Raw genomic sequence first — 25,514 nt, 5'->3', positions numbered from 1 at the left:
CTCACGCTTGACAGCACCCCGCCCCGCCCTCTCACACTTGACAACGCCACCCCCCGCCCCTCCCTCCCACGCTTGACAGCGCCCCGCACCTCCCTCCCACGCTTGACAACGCCACGCCCCGCACCTCCCGCCCACGCTTCACAGCGCCCCGCCCCTCCCTCCCACGCTTGACAGCGCCCCGCCCCTCCCTCCCACGCTTGGCCGCTCCCCTCCCCGCCCCTTCCACGCTTGACAGCTCTCCGCCCCACCCCTTCCACGCTTGGTCGCCCCCCTCCCCGCCCCACCCCTTCCACGCTTGACAGCCCCGCGCCCCGCCCTTCCGACGCGTGACAGCCCCGCCCCGCCCTCCCACGCTTGACAGCGTCGCGCCCCACCCCTCCCCCCGCGGTTGATAGCGTCGCGCCCCTCCCTCCCACGCTTAAAAGCGTCGCGCCACTCCCCTCCCTCCCACAGTTCACAGCGTCGCGCCCCACACCTCCCTCCCACGCTCACAGTGACGAACCCCGCCCCTCCCTCCCCCCACGCTTGACAGCGCCGCGCCCCTCCCACCCATGCTTGACAGCGCCGCGCCGTGCCCCTCCCACCCATGCTTGACAGCGCCGCGCCCTGCCCCTCCCTCTCACACTTGACAGCGCGGGTTCCTCATACATGAATACTGCTCCCTCACACCGCTGGCTCCTCGCCCCCTTTCTCGTGCAGATCCCTTTTGCTGATCGCGGTGCAGCTCACCTACGCTTCGCGGGACTCGGCGCGCTCTCGCTGTGCTCGCCCCCGCCTATCACGCGCCACACAGAAGCGCACTCCGACAGCTTTATTCTCGTCCCGGTCCGCTCGCGCGCTCAACTGTCATCAGCGGTGGAAGAGCTCGAGTCGGCACTGATGCGCATGCGGTAATCTGACAGGCGGAGCCTGCGGAGTGACGGGAGGGAGGGAATATCCATCAACCGGTGGCGCTGGGATTCGGGCCACAGTCCGTGGAGGAAAGTTTTCGCAAGAGATTGAAACCACTTCCATTTTATCATTTTGTTTTAAAAATCATAATGTCATGTCTTTGAAATAAGTTTGAACCCCCTCCCCAATAGGGTAGGTGACGGGGTTGGAGGTGGGCTTTTAGCAAAGGTGAGTAGCTTTTGTGTGCTCGAAGTGTGAAGCGTTTATTTTGTTTAGTTGGCTGAGGTGGCACAGGCCATAGAGGCCCATTGTGTCCGTGCGGCTATCAAGCACCCATCTATCCAGAAGAAACAAGTGAGTGTAAGTGACTTCGTAGCCTCCCTTGCGCCTTCATGTTGGTGTACTTCAAGTCATCCCTTATGCCTATCAGGATGCTGAGGCACCTGGGAGTACCAGAGAATGTAAATGTCATGGCCTCTGTCATGGTAACAAGCACACATCTGGTGGTAATCAAAAACAAGTTGGATGCTGAGAGAACCAAATTTGTTTTGATAAAGGCTCCTGACTGGTTTGCAGGAGCCTTGATGGACACAGACCTGTACTTTATGAAATCTAGCACTTGGAGGAATCCAACCATGGTGCCAAAGCCTCTGACTTTCTCAGCCTGACTGTCAGCATTACTTCCGAAGTTGATGTACTGATTGGCCCTCTGAAGAAGCCACCTGTCACTAACTTGATGTACCCTGATTGGGAGATGCTGTACATGACTCCAGCTGGCCCTGAAATGAGCTTGAGGTGCAGAAATTTAGAACCTCAGTGATGTTGGCATCAGATGCCTTCTGCAATCAGTGCTCAACTCCTTCACTACCATGGCACACATCAGCCACAACCCCTTGGGACAGGTTGACTCTTTGGTAACATTTCTGAAGAAGGATTTGGAGGTAGCTCATCTTTTGTATGTACTCTGGCCATAGGAAATCCCAGTCTCTCTGTGCCCAGCCCATTCTTGGCATTCTGCCATTTCCCCATCATGAAGGTGCGTGCAGAAGGTAGCTGATGTCTATTTCTATTTTTCGGCACCTCCTTCCCTCTCACCTTCTCTTTGCCACAAGAACCTGCTCCCAGAAGGACAATTGCTATGCCACCTGGGCAAAGCTGCTTTAAAAGGGGTCATCATTCCAGTGGTTGCAGGAATGCCACCCAGTTCTAACCGTCTCTACAATAAGCCACCTGACAGGAGAACTAATGCTCGAGGGGGCCTTAAGCCAAGACAAATGGTTACCCCTCTTCTTTGCAGCAGACTACAATAATGGCTGCTATTTAAATACTGCCAAGGCACCAATCCCATTTGCAGAATAATTTTACAGGAAGGAAATTCAAAACACCAATTCGGGTTTCTTTAATGATGGATTCATATGGTGGCCCAGGTTTTAGTAGCAATGTAGGTAAGTTACTGATATAAATTAATGAGTTACTGATATAAATGTCAGTATAAGAAAGCAGGTGTTCCAGGCAGTGAAACAACTTCAAATGGGATGTCAAGTTTGCAAACGCCAAGATTTGAGACCTTAGCGAGGAAGGTTGATGGAATAGAGGCTTACACCATATAATTTTTTTTTATATTTGTTCACAGGATGTCGGTATTGCTGGCTATAGGTCAGCATTGATTGCTGATCCCTAATTGCCCTTAAGAAAGTGGTGGTGAGCCACCTTCATGAACTGCTGCAACCCATGTAGTAAGTACATGCACAGTGCTGCTAGGTAAGGAGTTAGTAGTATTTTGATCCAGTGATGATGAAGGAATGGTAATATATATCCAAGTCAGACTGGTGCAAAGCTTGGAGGGAAATGCGCAAATAGCAATGCTCCCCTGTGGCTGTTGCCTTTCTCTTTCTTGGTAGTAGACGTCTCAGGTTTGGGAAGTGCTGTTGAAAAAGCCTTAGATGCAGTGCAACTTGTACATGGTACATACAGTGTTACTGTGCACCCGCGATAGAGGGGGTGGAATTGTTTGTTGGAAACAAAAACGATGGCTTTAATTTCATTGTTCCTGATAGCAGCAATGAAATGGCAGAATGTATTCACTCAGAAATTAGAGGTTTATAGCAAAAGCAGGCTTGTTTTAATGGGACTTTAATATTAATGTGAAGAGCAGAGCAGCTCAAGTCAGAAAGGTAGCAAATTTCTCGAGTACATTCAAAATAATTTTATGGAATAATATACTCTAGCACCAGCAAGGGAGAACATATAAGCCATGCTTGGATAAGTGTTCCCTTATGGTTAGTTAATAATCAAACAGTGATCATAATATAATCTAATTCAATGTTAGCTTTGAAAAGGAGAAACTTAAGTTAATACAGCCAGAGTTGACACAGAGGATATAAAGACTAAAGAAATGAGCATGAAACAGAATGAACACAATGATAGAGATACAATGAACAAAAGACGACAGAAAAAATTGCAAATGGAAAGTTGTGAGGAATATCAAGACTAACATTTGACTCAGATTTTCTGGCCCCACCAGGCTGATATGCCAAGCTGGCTGAAAGTCCATTGACTTTGGTGGCGCCGGGTAAATCCTGCAATGGACTGTACCAGAAGAGCCCACTCATCAACTTTTTATAATGTTAGAAGAAAATTAGTCAAAGGTAATGTGAGTCCTTTCTTTAAAAATAATGCAGGCAGCATCAAAAATGTAAATAAGGAAATTGCAGACTTGTTTAATAATTATTTTGCGTCAGTTTTCACAGTTGAGGAAGGGAGTAATATACTAAACACTCCAAAGAAACTAATAATGAAGCAAAACTCAGTAATGTTAATGCAAACAAGAAAACAGTCCTAGGAAAAATAATGACACTAAAACTAACATTGTCCCAGGATCTGATGGTTGCTACTGAGAGTTTTAAAGAAGTAGGTGAGGAAACTGCAAATGTTTTAGTAGAAAATTTTCAAAATTCTGTCCGTTCGGGAGTTAGCCCTTTCGGTTGGTAAATTGCCAATGAATTTAAGACAAATGAGAAAGAGAAACCATAGAATTAGGGATCCAATAATCAGAAGTTGGTATCTATAAGGACCGATTGACTGAGCACTTAGATCAACTTGAGCTGATTCATAAAATATAACATCTGTAAAGAGTAGATCAGGTTTAGTAAGTGAAGTATAGACAGGAAGAGCCTATAGATGTATTTTATATTGACTTCCAGTAGGTATTTGATAAGAAGACACATTGGCCATTATTAAAGTAAATGGAATTGATATAAATTATTGATTTGATTGTGGTAGAAACCAAAGTCGTAGTAATTAATAGTGACCAATCTTGTGCTGGGACCTCAATTATTCACTTTATTTCTTAATGACTTAAATAACACAGTAAAGAGCCAGAGATTCCAAGTTTGATGATGACACAACGATTGGTGCAAAATACTATAGCTGAGAGCCTAAAATTACAAAGAAACATTAATAGATAATTAAACCAATAGCTAGAATTCTAGTAGATGGATTTCAGCACAATAACGTGCCAGATGATCCATTCTGGAACTGTGAAGTTTGAATTGATTTTGAATAGCTAAAAGCTATACAGTGAAAACCTGAAGGAATTTAGGGGTTCACATACATTTCAATAGAAGGTAGTAGTCAAAAATAATCAAAAGGTCTACTAGAATATTGGCCTCTCTAACTAAGAGGGCTGGAATATAAAGGGGAGACAGTTTTGCTACAGCTATAGACTACATCCGGAGTACTGTGTAGCATTTTCCCATTAAGGTGTGTGGATGTGGGGCCATCCTGAAGCCTAAAAGATACTGTGCAGATATTTGTGATAAATAACTCTTGTGTGCGGCTATGGGAAAATTAGGCCACATGGAACTACTAAATTTTGAAGTAACCATTGCCACATACAGTTCTTAGAAGTTATTTATTGGCCTTAGAAATGTGCATCTTAAGATTCACCAGATGCTACAAGAGCTCCAAATTTAGATTGAGGAGAGATTATTTAAATTAAAATTTAACATTAATTATTTAAACTTAATCCCTGGAACATAGTACATTAAGGGTTAATTTGATTGAGGCTTTAAGAATTTTGTGAGGATTCGATAGAGTAGGTTGAGACAAACTTTTCCACTGGTAAAGTAGTCGAGTAAGAAGTCTCACAACACCAGGTTAAAAGTCCAAGTTGGACTTTTAACCTGGTGTTGTGAGACTTCTTACTGTGTTTACCCCAGTCCAACGCCAGCATCTCCACATCAAAGTAATCGAGGACAGGGACATAACATTAAAATCTGAGTGAGACCATTTAAGTGAGAAGTTAGGCAATATATCTTAGCACAAAGGATGGTAGAATTGTGAATCTTTCCATCGCAAGAAGTTACAAATGCTTGCTCAATTAAGTTCAAATCTGTCCCTGTATGGAAATAAGGTAGGTGTATGGAGTTAAGGCACAGATCAGCCGTGAACTTACTGCCTGGAGGAACAACTTCAAGGAACCTACTTTTGTTCCTACATAAAAAGGTTAAGTTTATTATCTTTCATTGTGGGACCAGGAGCAGCAGATGTCCTTCTTTGGACCCCACAGGGAAAGCTATAATCTCTATCCTGAGACTCCATCCCCACTCAGTTGTGAGATTCTCCCAGCACCCTTTTGCTACTTCCCCAAGTGTTGTGGTCCACTCCATTAACCCCACCAATAGTTTCCTACTAGCCGATATTCTTCCCCTTCCTACAAGCCAGCTGCTGTCTTCCACCAGATTCAGGCAGACAACTTGAACTGACTAGGGGACATGTATATGAACCCTTTTGGCCTCATGAAACTGAGGCTTGTAGTGAAAGGGGTGGGAGGAGAGGGTGTGCTAGATTAGGTGGTTGGCAAGTGCCTCAATTTTCCATCCTTGCTGGATTAAAATTGGAGCTCTTATTCCTCTTTGGACATTGGGTGGGTTGAATACCACTCTATTAAATGACTTACATTTATATGATGCCCTCTGTGAATTCACTACCACAGAAAGTAGTTGAGGCCAAAACATTGTATGATTTCAAGAAGGAATTAAATATAGCTCTTGGGGCTAAAGGGATCAAGGGGTGTGTGTGTGGTGTGGGGTGGCAGGATAAGGGTACTGAATTTGATGATCTGCAATGATAATAATAAATGGTGGAGCAGGTTTGAAGGGCTGAATGGCTTACTGCTATTTTCGATCTATGTTTTACAGCCATAGAGCATCCCAAAACAGCCAATGAAGAAGTGCAATCACTGTTGCAATGTGAGAAACATAGCAGTCAGTTGGTGCACAGCAAACTCCTACAAATAACAATGTGATAATGACCAGATAGTTTATTTCTATTACGTTTATTGAGAGATAAATATTAGCCAGGACACTGTTCCCTGTTCATCTTCACAGCAGAAAGAAAAACTTGCATTTAAATAGTGCCTTTCAGCACCTTAAGATGTCTCAAAATACTTTACAGCCAACTAAGTACTTTTGATGTGTAGTTACTGTTGGAACATAGGAAAATACGGCAGCTAAATTGTGCATAGCAAACTCCCACAAACAATGTGACAATGATGTTGATTGAGGGATAAGTATTGGCTAGGAACCCGGGATAACTCCTGCTCTCTGAAATTGTGCCATGGGATCTTTTCCATCCACTCAAGCAGGAAAATGGGACCTTGGTTTAACATCTTTTCTGAAAAATGGCATTTCTGATAATGCAATCCTCCCTCAGTATTACACTGGAGTTTCAATGTTGCCTTGGAGTGGAACTCAAGCTCAGAACCTTTTGACTTGGAAACAGTTCACTTCCCTTGACTCCAGCTTGTCTGAGATTAGTTTGGCCTAGAGGGACTTAAAAACTTCAATGTTTTGAAATCAGGAGGGAAGTCTATGTTGAACACAAGTCAGTTAAATTTAACTGACAGATTTAACAAAAGCAGTGCAAAACTTCCACCCTCTCTGTGGAGGTTACAGAGTGAGCTCAGCCTAGCTATTTTATTTTAAAAACTCATTCCTGGATAAACTCCCTTGAGAAAGTGGTGGCGAACCAAACAACTGCCAACCACATTGCTGAGGGTCACATGGGCCAGACTGGGTAAGAGCATCAGATTTCCTTCCTTGAAATCCAACAGTGAACGAGATGGGTTTTAATTTATTTAGTAGTCACAACTAATGATATTTTTAAAAAATAATGGGCATGGGAGTTGCTGGCAAAGCAGATATTTATTGCCCCCTTAAGATGGGAGTGAGCAGCCTTCTTGGAACTGTATTTAACTTTTCTATAATGGTTTGATATAACTGAGTGGCTAGCTAGGTCACTACAAATGTCAGTTAAGACATTATTGTTTGTCTGGAGTCACATGTATGCTGGACTTGGCAATAATGGCAGATTTCCTCCCCTGAAAGTGAACCCGATGATTTTTATGACAATCTAGTAGCTTTATAATCGTTACTAATGAGACTAGCATTTCTTTATATACAGGTTTACTAATTGAAACTCATATTTCCAGACCATTAGTTTAGGTTTCTAGACTACTGATCCTGTAATATTGCTACAATGCTATTATCTATTTTTAAATTCTAGATTTATTTAATTAACTGAATTTAAATGCCATGGTGGGATTTGAATTCTTGTCTCCAGACCCTTAGTCTAGGCTGATAAATCCCTACTGCAGTAATATAACCATGACTGTTCCCAAATGACACTAGAATCAAACTACCAGTTCATGAAGCAATTTTAACTTGGGACTAATGTTAAACTCAAAGGATTGATGCACTTAACCTCCCCCCCCCCCCAGGTACTCCTCTCAGAATATCTGTGTATCTTTACAAACCACAAGACTGAATTGTCCCAAGTTCATGAACCTTACCTGAACTGCCACTTCATTAAAGTTACTGTGTATATCTGCTTCAATGAGGTAACAGTGAATTAATTTGAGTTAATGTGTTGTTGAAATGTCTACCTTAACCATGCAAGCATTATTGGAATAAGTGATACAGTGTTTGGTTGCACCATTGACTTTGGACCCAGCAAACTAGCATCAACATGTAATAATGACTGGAAGCCAAACTGGACATTTTGAAGATGTGATCCATATAAATGTTCCCTCAAATTGGGCGTTTAAATGAAGATATGGGTTAACATAATAAAACCCAATCTGTTATCAAATGGGATAAAACCAAAGTGTGGACAATCACCAAAACCTTTGAGTCATTTGGCAATTGGGAGCCCTCCCTTCAGTCTACCCAATCCATCGGTCAGGATGGATCTCTAAATGCATTAGAGAAAGGTTAATCAGATCTATATTATCTGAAATCTCCCTGAGGAAATGTCACAAGGCTTTTCACTTGTGCAGGAGTTTAATGTGAAGTTGAAGGCATTGCTTTGTGTTACTATCACTATCAACAGTCCCACTAGATACTGGGCATTGGCTTCAGGAGAATAGGCAGTTCCCACTGATTATAACAGAGGGTTAAAAACAGAAAATGACTTTTCAAACATCACAAATGTACCAAGTAAATAAACAAAAACACAAAAAGAAGGAACAATTGTAATCTGAAAACCAGAGGTTTGGAGACTGGGTGTTACTGACAAATTTCCTCTTTATTGAAGAGCTACACATGAATATTCCATCATCTGTAAAAGAGACTGGCCACGTTGAACAGACACCAGCAAGAAACGAATCAATAAATAAAGTAGAAAGGCCTCCGCCATGGCGGCCACCATTTTCCTACAAGCTGGTTTGCTGTCAGTGTTAAAGGTCACGCGTTATTCAGAATGAGACAGTGGGGTGCAACCTTGTTTTCAATCAAACTAGGAAATGACAAACAATATTGGTCATGAAAACTGTGGCTTTAATGTAAACACTACATTCGAGGTGTTTGCGTCACTAACATCCCACAGGAGAAAACACCATTCACTAAAAAGAAGAAATAGCAGCACAGACGTTCACGGAGAAAAAAGGAAGCCTAACTTATATATTACACAGTATCATAGCAAATATTGTAAAACGGGGACATCTTTACTGCACCTACTTGGCCAGTGAGAGCTGTGCTTTTCTATACAAACCTGAAGGGTGAACAAGTTTAATTTTTTTTAAATCCCAATACAGTTAGAACGAAGAGAAGTCTAAACAGAGTTTCATCATTACTGTACAGTTGCACTGTCTTGGGGGACAGTCAGGGGCCATAGTGTGGGTTGAAATATTCCAGGCCTAGTAAAGATGTTGCAAATGCAGGACGTCAGGCTAATGAGTAACCAAAGCAGTGCTGAACCAGTATAATCCAAACATTAACTTGGCTTAACTAATCCGAGTGTTGTACACAACCTCTCAGCAAAATTTCTTTAATTTTTAAAAAAGGGAAAAATAACCTTTTGAAGCTACAAAGCACAAGAAATGGAATTTTTTTTAATAATTTATTATTTTAGCTTCTACTTTTAAAGACTTGGCTAAAACCAGATCTACAGCATTCTACTGAAACACACAACCACCATTCAGTTTTCAAAAGGTTGAATTGACCGTGTAGGAAGGCTGTGTCTCACAAAGGCCAAAGATCATGCTATCTGTACATAAGGGCACCAGGATAGTCCATTATACAGTCTGCAGAAAGAGAGGCTGAGGGAACCTTCCCATCACACAAAACACACAAGAGATTCTTCATGCACACTCTGAGGGGAGGGAGGAAGAGAAATATTTATCAGGTCACCAACTTGTATAAACCATTTTCACAAGCTCACCAAAGGAAGAGGTGGGGTGGGGAAGGATAGGGGGAAATGGATGGCAGGGCAGGTTGGCACTGGTAAGGACAAAGAAAATAAAACAAAAACAAAAAAACTTCTCTGACAAAAAATAGACCTTCAAGCTTTTAGTAAACGGAAGCCCCTCTCCTCCCTCGGTCAGAGTGGAAAGCTCCAAGGCTGTTGCTGTGCTTAACTCAGGGCCGTTCCATTCCACCATATTGAAGAGGGAGGCTCAATGCAGCTGATATGGTGCTGTCCTGTGCGTCCTCAGGTTTCCTAACATATTAGTCAAAGAGCTGCCACAGAACTAAACACTGGAAACTCAGCCTTGTGCTTGGAAAGTGAAACGTCACACCGATTCCAAAGTATGGGCCATGTGTTAAAAACAGGCAGACATGGTACCAAGAAAAGGGCTTGTCTGCCCAAGGATTCAGCAGGGGTGGGGGGGGGAGGGTTTTTTTTTTAAAAAGATTCTTGTAAAATTTTTCTCTTTAAAGCAGAATATCCAGTGACGTACAGTGTTAACAGTGTACAAGTTTGTGATAAGGCTGCGGGTTTCAGGAGTCTAGTTCTGTTGGCAGCTTATGATAACTAAAAAGAATTATATACGTTATGCCTTTATTTACCAACTTGCATTCAATAATCATCACCAAATTTGCCTCTAGATGGTAGAGTCAGTATAAGCCGCAGCCTCGGAGGTTGTTGGCAATGATGATGTCAGTGACGGCATCGAAGACCACCTGGATGTTGCCAGTATCCGTAGCGCAGGTCAAGTGGCAGTAGATCTCCTTATTGGGAGAGCGATTCTTGCTCTCAAATTGTGCTTGAACGTAGGCTGCACCATCCTCATAAGTGTTGGGCCCTAAAGCAAGGATAAAATGAAAAAAAAACAACCTTAAGTGCAAGGAATGACACCACACACACATCTTGATTACACAAAACCTTGTTGGGCAAGCCATTGATAGGAAAGAGAGCAGAATTCATTGTTTGTTTCCTTTGTTAGCACAATGTAGTTGTTGTACTACAGGCGGACACAGTATTTACAGTGTGGTCTGATTACAGCATTAAGCAGTTTAAGGATGTCCTCCTCTCATTAGCATTCTTTGCTTTGACTGTCTTGTTCACTGCTCTACAATGGCTGGACATGTTGCAAGGCCACTGGATCTCTTTCAGTGAGGATTTGTGGCAATCATTTTGCTGTCTCAACGTGCACTACTTTATAATTATCTGTACAAAACTTAAATCTCACTTTCAGTGAGGCCTGAAGGCAGAATCCAACTTCTAAAGAGGTGTTGCTATGGGGACATTGAAACAAATCCTGGGATCGATTGTTTTTACACCCAGCACTTCAAAACAGTGAATAGTTGAGCATGACACAGCTATGTAAATCCAGTAAACCTCACTCGGTAATTCATATCAATGCCAGCTTCAACGTAAATCTACAAAAATACTTCAATATCTGAAATGACTTTTCAGTGCTATTTAATATGGTAAGGCAGTAAATTACAAGGTTACATGGCAGCTGTTGATCAACCCAACTGCTCTGATGTAATTTTTGGAATTGTTGACACAGATCTGTGATACTGTAAATTAATCTGGGAGATGGGTAGGGAGGAGTTAATGCATGTCACAGAATCTGGAAGGTGACTTTGCAACATTGAATGTGCTGTCCAGCATAGTCAGAGTTTTGCATAAGGTTTAATAAAAGAACAGGACTTGTGGACAGTCTGACAAAGTGTGTGGTTGTGTACTGAATCCTACAGCAGAGATACAGCGATTTTTAAATTGAACTTCATTCCACTTTGTGCTCCACAGCCTGTTCCCAGGGACATAAACCTAAATAGACATCAACTGCTGCTGGAGAACCATTAACACAATGAAAGACAATTCATGATTTGCCTGAAACTTGCACTGTCCATGACCAAGTGTTGTAGACTAGCACATTGAGGTCCAGGACGACGAGCTGAGGAACGCACTAAATCTTGGAAGCAGCCACAGCAAAGGTGTGAAAGGCCACTGTCTAAGTCCTCTCAACCATAGTATACCAACAGGCTGGAAACTTTGCGAAAACCTAGGACTCGATGCCTGACGTGTAACTTATACATGAATATCAAGAGTATTGAAGTTGTACTGAGGCATATCAGAGTAGAACCTGCTGTATGGAGAAAAGTGGAATTCTATTGTTGGTTGCAATTTTGAATTTGTAATGTTTTGGAATGTATTTTTACAAATGAAAAATATATATTTTTGGGAATAACTATCACTTGACAAGTGAACACATCACTCCTCACCTGAATCAGACAGTCATGCGTTCAACCATGTGGAGAGAGAACAGAGCTAACATTTCGAGCTTGGATGAGTCTTCATCAGTATGAAAGAAAATGGCGAAGAGTCATCAGACTCAAAACACTAACACCTATTCTCTTTCCACAGATGCTGTCAGCCCTGTTGAGATTTTCCACCATTTTCTGTTCTTGTTTCAGATTCTTGCATCTGCAGTAATTTGCTTTTATATTATTGTCATGGGTTCATGTCACAGTGCTATACTGTAGTGCAGTACTGAGGGAGTGCTGCACTATTCGAGCTTCTGTCTTTCAGATGAGGTATTAAGCCAAAGATCCAGTTGCCCTCTTAGGTGGATGTAAAAAAAAAATCCCATCCTCTACCCCTGGTGTCTAAACCAATACTTACCCCTCAATCAACACCTAAAAATGATTTACTTACATTGCAAGAATGACAATACATTTCAGAAGTTCTTAATTGGCTGTTAAATTCTTTAAGATGACCTAGAGTCATCAAGGGTGCTACTCTGAATCAACGATTGACCTGAAGACACATGGTGGAACTATTTGTTTGAAATCGGTTGTGAGGGATCACTGTCACGTGACAGTCAGTAATTAAGCAATTTGAACAAAGCTGATGTAAGGTTAGTGATATACTTTGGTCAAACTATAAGAGAAAAATGCACAGTGGTGTATGTATATACAAACAAATACCAAAGTAGATAATTTCAAAATTTACAATAGCAGGTAGAACGTCTTGCATTTGAATATGCTAATAATTAAAAGAGTTCTGGGTGGGATTTTCTATGCCCTCCCCCAGCAGCTTGCTTTGTGGAAGCTGAGGTGGCCTGCCATTGGCCAGCTGCAGGATCTTTTTGGTCCAGCCACTGTCAACTGTTTCCAGTTGTTTGCACCCTCTGTTGCCGGAGAAACTGCAGTGGGGGTTGCTGTTGCTGGGACTGGAAGATCCTGCCTTCTGAGTTTAGCACCTGCGAGCCATCAATATTGAGGTAATGGGAGAGATGTCAAATACCTGTTAATATCACATGTTTAACATTGCTGCACTAACTCAAGACGTAACCGAGGACTTCTCAAACTGTGGGTTGTGACCCTCCTGTGAGGTCACAGGATGGAATTTGGGGTTGCAACATCCAAAAGCATTACGGCAGCCACGGAGAAAAAAAAACTCCATCCTGGGACTAGCCTTGTGATTCTATGATGTGCTTTTTCCTACCTCGCAGCCTCAATGGGAATCCCAACAGGAGGAACAGGAAGTGGGGGAAGGGTGTGATGAGAGAGTGGGTCCAGAAATAACTTCTGTGTACCCGAAACTTGCAAACCCCTCATTGGCATGAGGTATCTGAAGTTTTGGAAAGCTCAACTTGAAATAAAGCTGAAAAGTATTCTTAACAATCGATGACTAATGGCCAAGAAAAATAATTAAAATGGCTTTTGTTCCTAGGGTTATAGTTTCAAAACATACAAGGGATTATACTCATTTTGACATAAAATACTCAACATCAAGGGTAACAAAATCAGTTATCTCAAGAATTTTACATAAAAATAATTACAAAGAAACTGTATGAAATTATTTATGAATCACTATTCCTGCTCACTGCTTCCCTATCTGAATATCACCATTTCTTTGTCCGAACCTCCCACTTGCTCCTTCCAAGCATGACTATCTCCACCTCCCTGCCTTACCCTCGCACTCACCCTTTCCTCTCACAATTCTTTGTTGTGAATGAGGGTTCAGGAGAGGGAGGCAGTGAGTAAGAGTAGCTACAAGCAGCAGGGTTGGGCAGGGAAGTGAAGAACAGGAGAGTTGGGCAGAGGAGATAGTTGGCCAGGGTAGCAACGAACAAATGGGTCTGGCAGGGAAGTGGCCACGGAGTCAGCCTGCAGAAGAGGCAGCAAGTGGATGGTAAGTAGAAAGAACTTAGCAACCTCTCTTTTAACTTAAAAGTTATTTCAAGTAAGAATTTAGCAGTATAAAGTATTTCAACTTACCGGATTTTTTTTGGCTGATGGAGAAACCTATTTATATTTGTTTCATGGTGTTTTGTCTCATTTGACAGTTTGATATAGCAGTAAACTTTATTACATCCTTTACTTTAAACTTCAGTAATACAGTGCTGAAGGCTATTATCCTGTTTTGTTTGATTTTGGCACTAACAGGATATGTTGACGTTATTTTGGCACCACTCCATTCTGTCCCTCCCCCTGCTCAAGTCTGATGCATTAAAATGGGGTCACGTTGGCAAATTGTTTGGAAAGCACTGGTTTAACTGTGGTGAGTTTGCTGCTAGTGTTCATAGCCAATCCAATGATATCATTTCTGTATTTAATGTAGGTTGAATCATCATGTTTAGAGTCTCTGCTACCTCTTTCAGCAGCCAGGTCTGTAGCCGTCAGGTTCCTGTGACCTGTCATATGTGGGAAGTCACGGACCTTATCAGCATCCTAGATGACCACATGTGCAGAAACTTGAGCTGTGTATTTCTGGGCTGGAGTAGCCGCTGGAGACATTGTGGTGCATCCATAAGGCTGAGAGTTACATGGATAGAATGTTTAGAGAGAAATGGTCACACCACAGTTCAAGGAATTGGAATGGTGGCCACCAAGCAATTCAAAAGAAGCAGGCAGGACCCCTGGGGTCCTGTTCTCATTGGTTTTCCATTTTGGAAGCTGATGATAGTGCTGATTCCTCAAGGGAGTACAGTCAAAGCCAAGCTTCTGGCACTATAAATGGCCTGACTGGATAGGTAAGGAGGAAGAAGAAAGCAAGGGTGATAGTGATTTTGGATTCATTAATTTGAAGAACAGACAGGTATTTCTGCGATCGCAGACATGACTCAGGATGGTGTGTTGGCTGCCTGGGGCCAGGATCAGGGAGGTTAATAGCTGCAAAGCATCCTAAAGAGGTGGATGATAAGTCAGAGGTTATGGTACACATTGGTACCAATGATGTATATAAAATGAAGGATGAGGTCTTGAATCAAGAATTCAGGGAAGTAGGCAGCAGATTAAAAAGCAGGACTTTGAAGGTTGTAATCTCTGGATTACTCCGATGTCACACACTATCAGATACTGAAATAGGAAAATATGGCAGATGAATGTGACTCAGGAATTGGTGCAGGAGGGAGGGTTTGAGATTCCTGGATCATTCGGATGGTTTCTGGGGAAAGTGGGCCATGTACAAGTGAGACGGCCTGCACCTGAGCCAGAATGGGACAAACATCCTTGTGGGGAGAGGTGGGGGGGGGGGGGGGGAAGGTGAGGTTGCTAGTGCTGTGGGGAGGAAGTTAAACTCATTCAGCAGGGGGAGAGGATATGAGTGTTAGTACAGTAGAGACTCTAGCAAAGGAATCAAGTCAGAGGGAGTTCAGCCATGTTGAGTTCCAAGGGAATAAATTGAGGCTGGATGGCCTCTACTTCAATGCTAAGAGTATCATAGGTAAGACAGATGAGTTAAGGTACTGTTACTAGAGAGGTGGTGCTCGACAGACTAGAGGGGCTGATTGTGGACAAGTCCCCAGGACCGGATGGAATGCATCCGAGGGTTCTGAAAGAAATGGCGGAGGTTATAGTGGATGCCTTGGTGGTTATTTTCCAGACGTCGCTGGATTCCGGGGAAGTGCCGGAAGATTGGAAAACGGCTAATGTTACGCCGTTGTTTAAGAAGGGTGCCAGGCAAAAGGCGGGGAATTATAGGCCGGTTAGTTTAACGTCTGTGGTAGGTAAAATGTTAGAATCCGTCATTAAGGAGGAAATTGCGAGGCATCTTGAAGGGAATTGCTTGATAGGGCAGACGCAACACGGTTTCATTAAAGGGAAGTCGTGTCTGACAAATTTACTGGAGTTCTATGAGGATGTGTCTAGGGCAGTGGATAGAGGAGAGCCGGTGGATGTGGTCTTTCTGGATTTTCAGAAGGCGTTTGACAAGGTACCTCACAAGAGGTTATTGCAGAAGGTCAGGGGACATGGAGTTGGGGATAGGGTGTTAGCGTGGATAGAGGATTGGTTGTCAAATAGGAGGCAGAGAGTGGGGGTCAATGGGTGCTATTCGGATTGGCGGTTGGTGACTAGTGGGGTGCCCCAGGGGTCGGTGCTGGGGCCTCAGCTATTTACCATTTATATAGATGGTCTGGAGGAGGGAACCGAGTGCAAGGTGTCGAAATTTGCTGATGACACCAAGATTGGGGGAAAGGCAAATTGTGCGGAGGGTGTGGAGAGTCTGCAGAAGGATCTAGATAGGCTGGGCGAATGGGCCAGGAAATGGCAAATGGAATTTAATGTTGGCAAGTGTGAGGTGGTCCACTTTGGTAGGAAGAATGGTAGGAAGGACTATTACTTACGTGGCGAAAAACTGCAGCAGGCGACGGTGCAGAGGGACCTCGGGGTCCTTGTGCATGAGTCGCAAAAACCCAGCTTGCAGGTGCAGCAGGTGGTCAGGAAGGCGAATGGGATGCTGGCCTTCATAGCGAGGGGGATTGAATATAAAAGTAGGGAGGTCTTGCTGCAGCTGTATAGGGCATTGGTGAGGCCGCAGCTGGAGTACTGTGTGCAGTTTTGGGCGCCGCACCTGCGCAAGGATATTTTGGCCCTGGAGGGAGTGCAGAGGAGGTTTACTAGGCTGATACCGGAGTTGAGGGGATTGAGCTATGAGGAGAGGCTGAATAAACTAGGCTTGTACTCGTTAGAGTTTAGAAGAATGAGGGGAGATCTCATTGAGACGTATAAGATGATGAATGGGATGGATAGGATAGAGTTGGAGAGACTCTTCCCGCTCAAAAAAGACAGTAGGACTAGGGGGCACAGCCTCAAGATAAAGGGGAGGCGGTTTAGAACGGAGTTGAGGAGGAACTTCTTCACTCAAAGGGTGGTGAATCTCTGGAATTCTCTGCCTGTTGAAGTGGTGGAGGCTGCCTCGCTAAATATTTTTAAGAAGCGGGTTGATGGGTTCTTGATAAGAGAGGGGATTAAGGGTTATGGGGAGAGGGCGGGAAAGTGGAACTGAGCCACAACAGATCAGCCATGATCTTATTGAATGGCGGGGCAGGCTCGAAGGGCTAGATGGCCTACTCCTGCTCCTATTTCTTATGTTCTTATGTTCTTAAACTGTTGCCATCATAGAGACATGGTTGAGGGAGGGAGGGGCAGGAATGACAACTCAACATTGTGGGGTATCGGATCTTCAGGTGAAATAGGAGAAGATATGAAAGATGAGGTGGTGTCACATTATTAATTAAGGAGTCAGTTACTGCAGTGAAAGTTGATATCTTGAAGAGGTCTTCAAATGAGACTTCGTGGGTAGAACTGTCTGTGTGGAGTTTGTACATTCTCCCCGTGTCTGTATGGATTTCCTCTGGGTGCTCCGGTTTCTTCCCACAGTCCAAAGATGTGCGGGTTAGATGGATTGGCCATGCTAAATCGTCCCTTGGTATTAGGGGAACTAGCTAGAGTAAATATATGGAGGTAAGTCCTGGGTGATATTGTGGGCATGCAGACTTGATGGGCCAAATGGCCTCCTTCTGCACTGTAGGATTCTATGATTCTATGAACTTGGATAGAAAGAGCATTACCTTGCTGGGAGTGTATTATGGCCCTCAAACAGTCAATGGAGGAGTAGATATGTAGACAATGCACTGCGGCATGTAAAATAATAATAAGGTAATTATATTAGGGGATTTCAACTTCCCCAAACATGAATTGGAATAGTCATAGTGTAAACAGTTTGAAGGGGGCAGATTTCTTGAAATGTATCCAGGAAAGCTTTTTATATCAACATGTATAAGTTCCAACAAGGGATGGGGTGGGAGGATTTCAAAAAGGAAATGGGGAGAGTATAGGTCCAACATGTTCCTTCAGGGTGAAATGTAAGAGCAACAAGCCCAGAAACCCTGGACGTCAAGGAATATTCAGGACTTGATAAGAAAGAAAAGAGAGACTTTTAGCAGGTACAAACGGAGCAAAGTGCAGGAGGAACTTAAGAAAGTTAGGAGAGCAAAGGGGGACATGAAAAAGCACTGGGCAGATACAATTAGGGACAATGCCAAGATATTCTATGGATATATTAAGGCTGAGGATAATCAGGAACAGAGTAGGGCCCAGTAGGGATCACTGTTTGTGGAGCTGGAAGTCATTGGTATGGTGTTAAACAACTACTTCATATCTGCCTTCACTCAGGAGGAGGAAGTAGGTACAGAATTTGGGGATACTGTGAGGTTCTTAAGCAGTTTGACATAGGAAGTGATGAGGTATTGGAGGTTTTGGCAAGCTTAAAAGCAGATAAATCCCCACGTCTGGATGAATTACATCCCAGTGTATTATGGGAGGCAAGGGAGGAGGTTATAGGGTTCTGACCCAGATTTTATTTCCACTCTGGCCACAGGGGGCAGGTGCCTAAGGATCGGAGAACAGCTAATGTGTTCTACTTTTCAAGAAGGGTGGTAGAGATAAACTAGGGAATTCCAAGCCAGTGAGTCTCATGTCAGTGGTAGGTAAACTACTGGGGAAAATTCTGAAAGAGAAAATTAATTCCCACTTGGAGAGGCAAGGTTTGATCAGGGACAGTCAGTATGACTTTGTTAGAGAAAGATCATGCCTAACAAATTTGATTGGATTTTTGGAGGAAGTGATCAGGTGTGTAGAAGAGGGTAGTGGAGATTATATAGTTTGAATGGATTTTAGCAAAGCCTTTGACAAGGTCGTGGTATAGATTATAAGAGAAGCAAGGTTATGTTGGAGCTGTACAAAACTTTGGTTAGGCCACAGCTGGAATGCAGTTTAAACCCAATAGGAAGGATGTGATTGCACTGGAGGGGGTGCAGAGGAGGTTCACCAGGATGTTTCTTGGGGTGGAGTATTTGAGCTATGAAGAGAGACTGGTTTGGCTCGAGTTGTTTTTGTACAGCAGTGAAGATTGAAGGGGGACCTGATTGAGATGTATGAGATTATGAGGGGTATGGACAGGATGGATAGGAAGCCGTTGCTCTCCTTAGCTGAAGGATCAGTAATAAGTGGGCATAATTTTACGTTGAGGGGCAGGAGGTTTAGAGTGGGTTTGAGGAAAACGTTTTTCACCCAGAGTGTGATGGGAGTCTGGAATACACTACCTGAGAAAGTAGTAGAAACTTCACAACCTTTCAAAAGTACATGGATGAGCATTCAAGGTGATGGCCTAAGTGCTGGAAAGTGGGATTAGTGTAGATTTAGTGTAGTTTTATCAGTGCAGCCTCGACAAACTGAATGGCCTCTTCTGTACCGTATGGTTCTACAACTCTTCATTCCCCTTGTGTGCTTTAAAACAAATTTGTTTCCTGTAATTCTTGCTAATAAGTCCTCTTTTTGTACATCTACATGCTCACCTCCATCATCAGTGGTAAAAATCAGTGTTAAAATATTTAGTTAATACGACCATGATATCTTCATAATTATGCTCCCTCCTTCATCTGACTGGTCCTGTAATCTTTATTTTGTTTTTATTTGCTTATAAAAGCACGCACTTTTCCTTTTCAATTATCTGAACATTCTTCAAGTTCTCTTCTAGCCCTTTTAATCATCCTTTTGTGCCCTTTTCTATGTTCCTCATGATTTCCTTTATGTTGTTGCCCTTATGCATCCATTTTAATTTTCAGAGTTTAAGTTTAAGCTTTTCAAACACTCATCTGAGACAGAATCTAGGCTGACACTCCAGTGCAGTACTGAGGGGATGTTGCACTGCTGATCTTTCAGATGAGATATTCAGTTGAGGCCTGTTCTACTCTCTTAGATGGACAGAAAAGGTCCCATGCCACCATTTTGAAAAGCAGAGGAGCTCTTGTGTGCCCAGGCCAATACTTATCCCTCAATCAACATTGTAAAACAAATGATCGGGTCATTGTCATGTTACTGCTTGTGAGAACTTATTCTGTGAAAATTGTTTGCTGCATTTGTTACATCACAACAGTGAATACACTTCAAAAATAAAATGCTTTGGCACATCCTGAGGTAAAAAGCATTATATAAATGAGTTTTTTCAGTTGAGTTTTAGTTTCTATTTATCCATGGAACTTTCTAACACACCCTCTTTTGACCTCATTTTATCCCCCTCACATTTCAAAATTTTGACCTATTTAGCCAGTTAATTTATGCCAGATCCCTCCTCATCTTGCTCTGTGTTGCCTTTCTTCAGTCCACCATTCCTACCCCTAACTCTGCCATTAACCTTTACCATTCTGGCATTGACATTAAGAATTTTGTAATTACTATTTCACAATTATTCTCTTACTTCCACTAGTTATTAGTGCCTCTTCACTTGGCAAATTGAAATCAAACAAAGCATCTTTCCTTGTAAGGCTAGAAACAATGATCTAGGCAGTAACCTAAAAAAATATTTTCTACTTTCACCACATATGTGATCTTTATGCTAGTCTACCTTGATGTAGTTAAAATCACCCAACATTATTGTTCTTTTGACCTTACATAAGTCTCGCAAAGTGCTACCTGTCACCACTTCTCTATTGATTATGCATGACAGGTTATTATTCAGAATTCTACCATTTCCCTTCCTATTTCTTACCTTTATCCATTTAGATTCTATATGCAACATCCTAGAATATCCTTTTGTTCTACTGTTGTGATAGAGATATTTACTAACAAAGCCAATACTCATTTGTTCCCCATCTATCCTCTAAACACATATTCAAATAAAAGCAGGCTCGGACGCAAACACATATAGATTTTATATATATATACACATATAGGCACATATATGCACATGTACATATCCATAAATAAAAAGACATAAAAACAGAAAATGCTGGAAAATCTCAGCTGGTTGACAGCATCTGTGGGGAGAGAATAGAGCCACACATCTCCACAGATGCTGTCAGATCTGCTGAGATTTTCCAGCATTTTCAGTTTTTGTTTCAGATTCCAGCATCTGCAGAATTTTGCTTTTAAAGGGGCATAGTTACACACTGGGGGCAATTTTCAGCCCATTCTTTTCAGCTACAGTAATGGTGGTGCATGCTAAAAATCTGGAGAGCGCAGTTCATGCCAGCGAGTTTCCAAATCTTACCACCCCTCGCCGTTGAAGTAGCATGACCACAGAAAACTCATTTTAATTTTTAATGTGGTGGCTGGGGGCTTTAGAGGCACTGGCTCAGACTGTGGCGGGGGGGGGGGGGGGGCGGTGCAAGATGGGTTAAGAGGAGAAGATGTGAAGAGACTGATGACCAGTGGGATGGGGGGGAAGAAACAGCTGATCATCGTGGTGGGGAGGGGGGCGAAACGGGTGGGTAGATATGTGTCAACTCTGATCAGGGGTAGGAAGGGGGGCCCTCCTGAGATCTCCGTGGTGGGCTGGGGAAGTGGGAAAAGTTTACTCAGATTGTGATTGGGGTGCCTTTAAACAGGGTTTTGCTGATGTGTTGAGGTCCTGTCTCACTGTATGGCAGCATGAAACATGCTCCCTTGACTTTTTTTTGGCAATGTCATAAGATCTGGAGAGAAACCTGACCAGAAAGACCCGGAGAGAAATGCACTGGTCTTCTCTCCAGAAACAACACTGCTATTTTTTGACAACATTTCACCCACTGGTATGTGAATGTATGGACAGTATACATTCATTCATTTATACGCGGACAAAAGCAGATACGTAGAAATACAATCATACAGACGTGGAGATGCACCAACGCAAACAAAGCAGAGTTCAATACATACAGACATGTACTTACATACAGATACAAAGGTACATAGGTTAAAACAAGGAAAAGTATACTCAACAAAAGACACGTAGACAAAAAAAGGTTATTACATATATTTGTATTATTTTTGCAAGGGTGTATAAATGCAACCGCTGACCTCAAAAAGGAAGACTCTTATCACACTTTTGACTTAATCGCATTCTATATTTTGTTCCTGACCTAATATCAAAAGATTACAGGACAGTGCAATAAAAGGTTCATCAACCCATCACAGCCCAATTGAGATCTTTGAAGTGTTTCAAAGTGCAATTTTCACAAAAAGGGGTTGACTTTTTAACTTTGACAATATAAAATGGTAGATAGCCAATTGGCAGCCTGATTTATTCCTATTAAGTCAATGAAGTGTAGAACAAACCGTTGTTCCACCAACACCTGTTTTACAGTACCATAGGGAATTAATTTTTACCACCAAGCCTTTGAAAATATTGTGGCAGCACAAATCTACCCCAGCCTGCCCACAGCATGTTTTACTGCCAGCAATGCTCCACTATTCATACATACACACATACACGCACACATCTATGGTTAACAGGTCAGAGACTTCTGACATGTGCCCTGCAATCTTGAAATGAACAAGTGTTAGTTAAGAGAGTAAATGATTGGACAAAGCCAAATGTACACATAAACATGCACAGAGAGGGAGTCGCTGCTGAGAAAGATGAGAGAAGGAGAAGTTTAATTCATTAAAACTCCTACCTGTGTACTCAGGAAAGCAGATTGTAAGAGCCGACTTCTTGATCTTCTCAGCAAACAAGTCTTTCTTGTTGAGGAAAAGAATGATGGAGGTGTCGATGAAGAACTTATTATTACAGATGGAATCAAACAGCATAAGAGACTCGTGCATGCGGTTCTGCAGCAAGGGAAAGGGAAAGACGAAAGTGAAAGAAGGAGGATTCGTTAGCATCGGAAAGAAGGAATTGTATGACCGAGTGTAGTTAATAAACATGAGCCAAATAGATATTAGATACAAGCTTTCAACCAAATTCAGACATCCAACGTTCAGATGGACAAACGCAAACAGCAGTATACACTCATTCACTCACATTCCAGCACTTAAAACTTTCAACATTTGCTGATGATCATTCCAGAAGCCCTCATCAATTTAGCCCCTTGCTGATGACCTCTGCAGGTTTTAGAATAGATTTATAGAATTATTATGCCCAGAAGGAGGCTGTTGACCTTGTATCCATGTTAGCTCTCTGCAAGTTGTCAGTTAGCCCTACTCCCCTTTTTCCCATAGCCCTGTGAAATTTTTTAATTCAGCTAATTATCGAAGTTCCTTTCGAAAAGTACCTCATCACATTCAGATAATGTATTCCAGATTCTAACCACTCATTGCATAAAAAAGTTTATTTTCTTATGTTGTCTTTGGCTCTTTCGCCATTCACCTTACATCATGCCCTCTTATTCCCAATCCTTCTGCAATGGAAACAGTTTCTCAATATCTACTTTGTCCACTCTGTTCATGATTTTGATCAATTTTTTATCAAATTTCCCCTGGACCTTTTCTTCTCTAGCAAGACAGTCCCATCTTCTAAAATCTATCCAAGTATCTCATGCTCGGAATTATTCTCATAAATCTTCTCTTGAACTTTAAATTCGATTGCACATATCACAATGAGTCTACTCAAACCTGTGTTTTCAGACTGTTAAAAATGCCATTCCAATATACACAATAAATCTTTCCAGCTTAAAATGTCACAGGACTCAAATGGGTGCTGGGCAGGGTCATGGAGAATGAGATCCACAAAAGCCATTACTAAGCTAGTTGCGCACAATTGCAAATATAACACAGACAATAAGATCATTGCCATTTTGGACAATCTTACATTGACCACATGGGTGTTCTGTCCGATAAGATGTTACTCAATGAATCAGCCCTTGAATTGTCCTTTCTTCAGCTGCAAAATGTGCCACTACATTCCCTGGTGTTCCCAACACTTCTAACTATACAGTTTAGTCAAGAGTTGTTATTATCCAAGTAATTTTACTTTTGCAGACTTCAGCCTTTCCTGATCATCAACAGTCCAATAATAATACTTCCCTCTTTTTAATCATCATGGCTGGATCTGGCTCCTCCAACTGGCCAGATTGTCTGTCCCACCAAAGTCAATATGCATTTGAATGGCTTGCTGCATCCACTACGAGGAAATCCACTGCTGCGAAAATTCTGGCCCACAATACTGAAACCCATCAACTCAAATACTTTTATTTATGCCTTTGCATGCTCAGGATGCCCTGCATCGAGAATAGTCAGAATGAGACACTGTTGTTACGCAAGGCTATAAAGAAAAAAAGAAACTTTGCAGTCCAACGGTCAGACATATTGTTGAGAGATTTGTACTAGATCAAAAGTAAATTGTCAAAAGTAGATTGACAAGATTTCTGTCCATCTACTTTTCAGTGACAATTTCAAAGAGCATCTAGGCGCTGACCTTGCAATAACTAAGGAAAACGTGTTCACATTTTCTCAAATGTCAATAGTCCCACAGGTGTATATGCTACAACTTATGAGGCAAAAACAATTTTACCAAGTCAATACAGACCAATCTCTGGAACCTTTCAGTTCTCCATTCATAAAAGGCTTGTCGATAACTCAAAGCTACATTGCAGGCTGTATAAAAGGTAGGCAGTATAGTTTATTGTACATGTATGAAAATAGATAAGTCCCCTGGCTGGATGGGATTTACCCTACGATTCTGTGGGAGGCTGGGGAGGAGATTGCAGAGCCTTTGGCTTTGATCTTCATGTCATCATTGGCTACAGGTATAGTGCCGGAAGACTGGAGGATAGCAAATGTTGTCCCCTTGTTCAAGAAGGGGAGTAGAGACCATCCTGGGAATTATAGACCGGTGAGCCTTACTTCTGTTGTGGGCAAAGTTTTGGAAAGAATTATTAGGGATAGGATTTATAATCATCCAGAGAGATATAAATTGATTAGGGATAGTCAACACGGTTTTGTGAAGGGTAGGTCGTGCCTCACAAACCTTATCGAGTTTTTTGAGAAGGTGACCAAAGAGGTGGATAAGGGTAAGGCATGGTGTATATGGATTTTAGTAAAGCATTTGATAAGGTTCCCCATGGTAGTCTACTGCAGAAAATGCAGGTGCATGGGATTGAGGGTGATTTAGCAGTTTGGATCAGGAATTGGCTAGCTGATAGAAGACAGAGGGTGGTGGTTGATGGGAAACATTCAACCTGGAGTGCAGTTACAAGTGGTGTACCTCAGGGATCTGTTTTGGGGCCACTGCTGTTTGTCATTTTTATAAATGACCTAGATGAGGGTGTAGAAGGATGGGTTAGTAAATTTGCTGACGACACCAAAGTCGGAGGAGTTGTAGACAGTGAGCTTGGATGTTACAGTTTGCAGAGGGACATAGATAAGCTGCAGAGCTGGGCTGAGAGGTGGCAAATGGAGTTTAATGCAGAAAAGTGTGAGGTGATTCACTCTGGTAAGAGTAACAGGAGTACAGAATATAGGGCTAATGGAAGGACTCTTGGTAGTGTCGACGAGCAGAGAGATCTCAGTGTACATGTGCATAGATCCCTGAAAGTTGGCACCCAGGTTGATAAGGTTGTTAAGAAGGCATACGGTGTGTTAGCTTTTATTGGTAGAGGGATTGAATTTCGGAACCGTGAGGTCATGTTGCAACTGTACAAAACGCTGGTGCGGCCACACTTGGGAGTATTGCATACAGTTCTGGTCGCTGCATTATAAGAAAGATGTGGAGGCATTGGAAAGGGTGCAGAGGAGGTTTACCAGGAATGTTGCCTGGTATGGTGGGAAGGTCTTATGAGGAAAGGCTGAGGGACTTGAGGTTATTTTCATTAGAGAGAAGAACGTTAAGAGGTGACCTAATTGAGG

General features: G+C 42.5%; 1 protein-coding gene and 1 long non-coding RNA gene across 2 annotated transcripts in view; one reads left to right on the top strand and one right to left on the bottom strand.

The window, feature by feature from the left end:
• Positions 1-846: 846 nt before the first annotated feature.
• Positions 847-15,125, top strand: LOC145342011 (uncharacterized). The gene is made up of 3 exons (XR_013886486.1): positions 847-1,119; positions 2,525-2,652; positions 11,431-15,125. It is a non-coding gene; the product is annotated as an uncharacterized LOC145342011 (long non-coding RNA).
• LOC145342010 (guanine nucleotide-binding protein G(o) subunit alpha) overlaps positions 8,713-25,514 on the bottom strand; it is a 231,442-nt gene continuing 214,640 nt past the window's right edge. The window contains exons 7-8 of the mRNA XM_080187143.1: positions 22,346-22,499; positions 8,713-10,477 (exon numbers count right to left, since the gene is read on the bottom strand). Of these exons, the coding sequence (XP_080043269.1) occupies positions 10,290-10,477; positions 22,346-22,499 (342 nt within the window). The 3' untranslated portion in view covers positions 8,713-10,289. The remainder of the gene's footprint in view (positions 10,478-22,345; positions 22,500-25,514) is intronic.

Source organism: Carcharhinus amblyrhynchos, chromosome 4 (genome assembly GCF_965287045.1).
Source record: "Carcharhinus amblyrhynchos chromosome 4, sCarAmb.v2.hapA, whole genome shotgun sequence".
Taxonomy (NCBI): Eukaryota; Metazoa; Chordata; class Chondrichthyes; order Carcharhiniformes; family Carcharhinidae; genus Carcharhinus; species Carcharhinus amblyrhynchos.
This window is presented reverse-complemented; position numbering and strand designations above follow the sequence as displayed.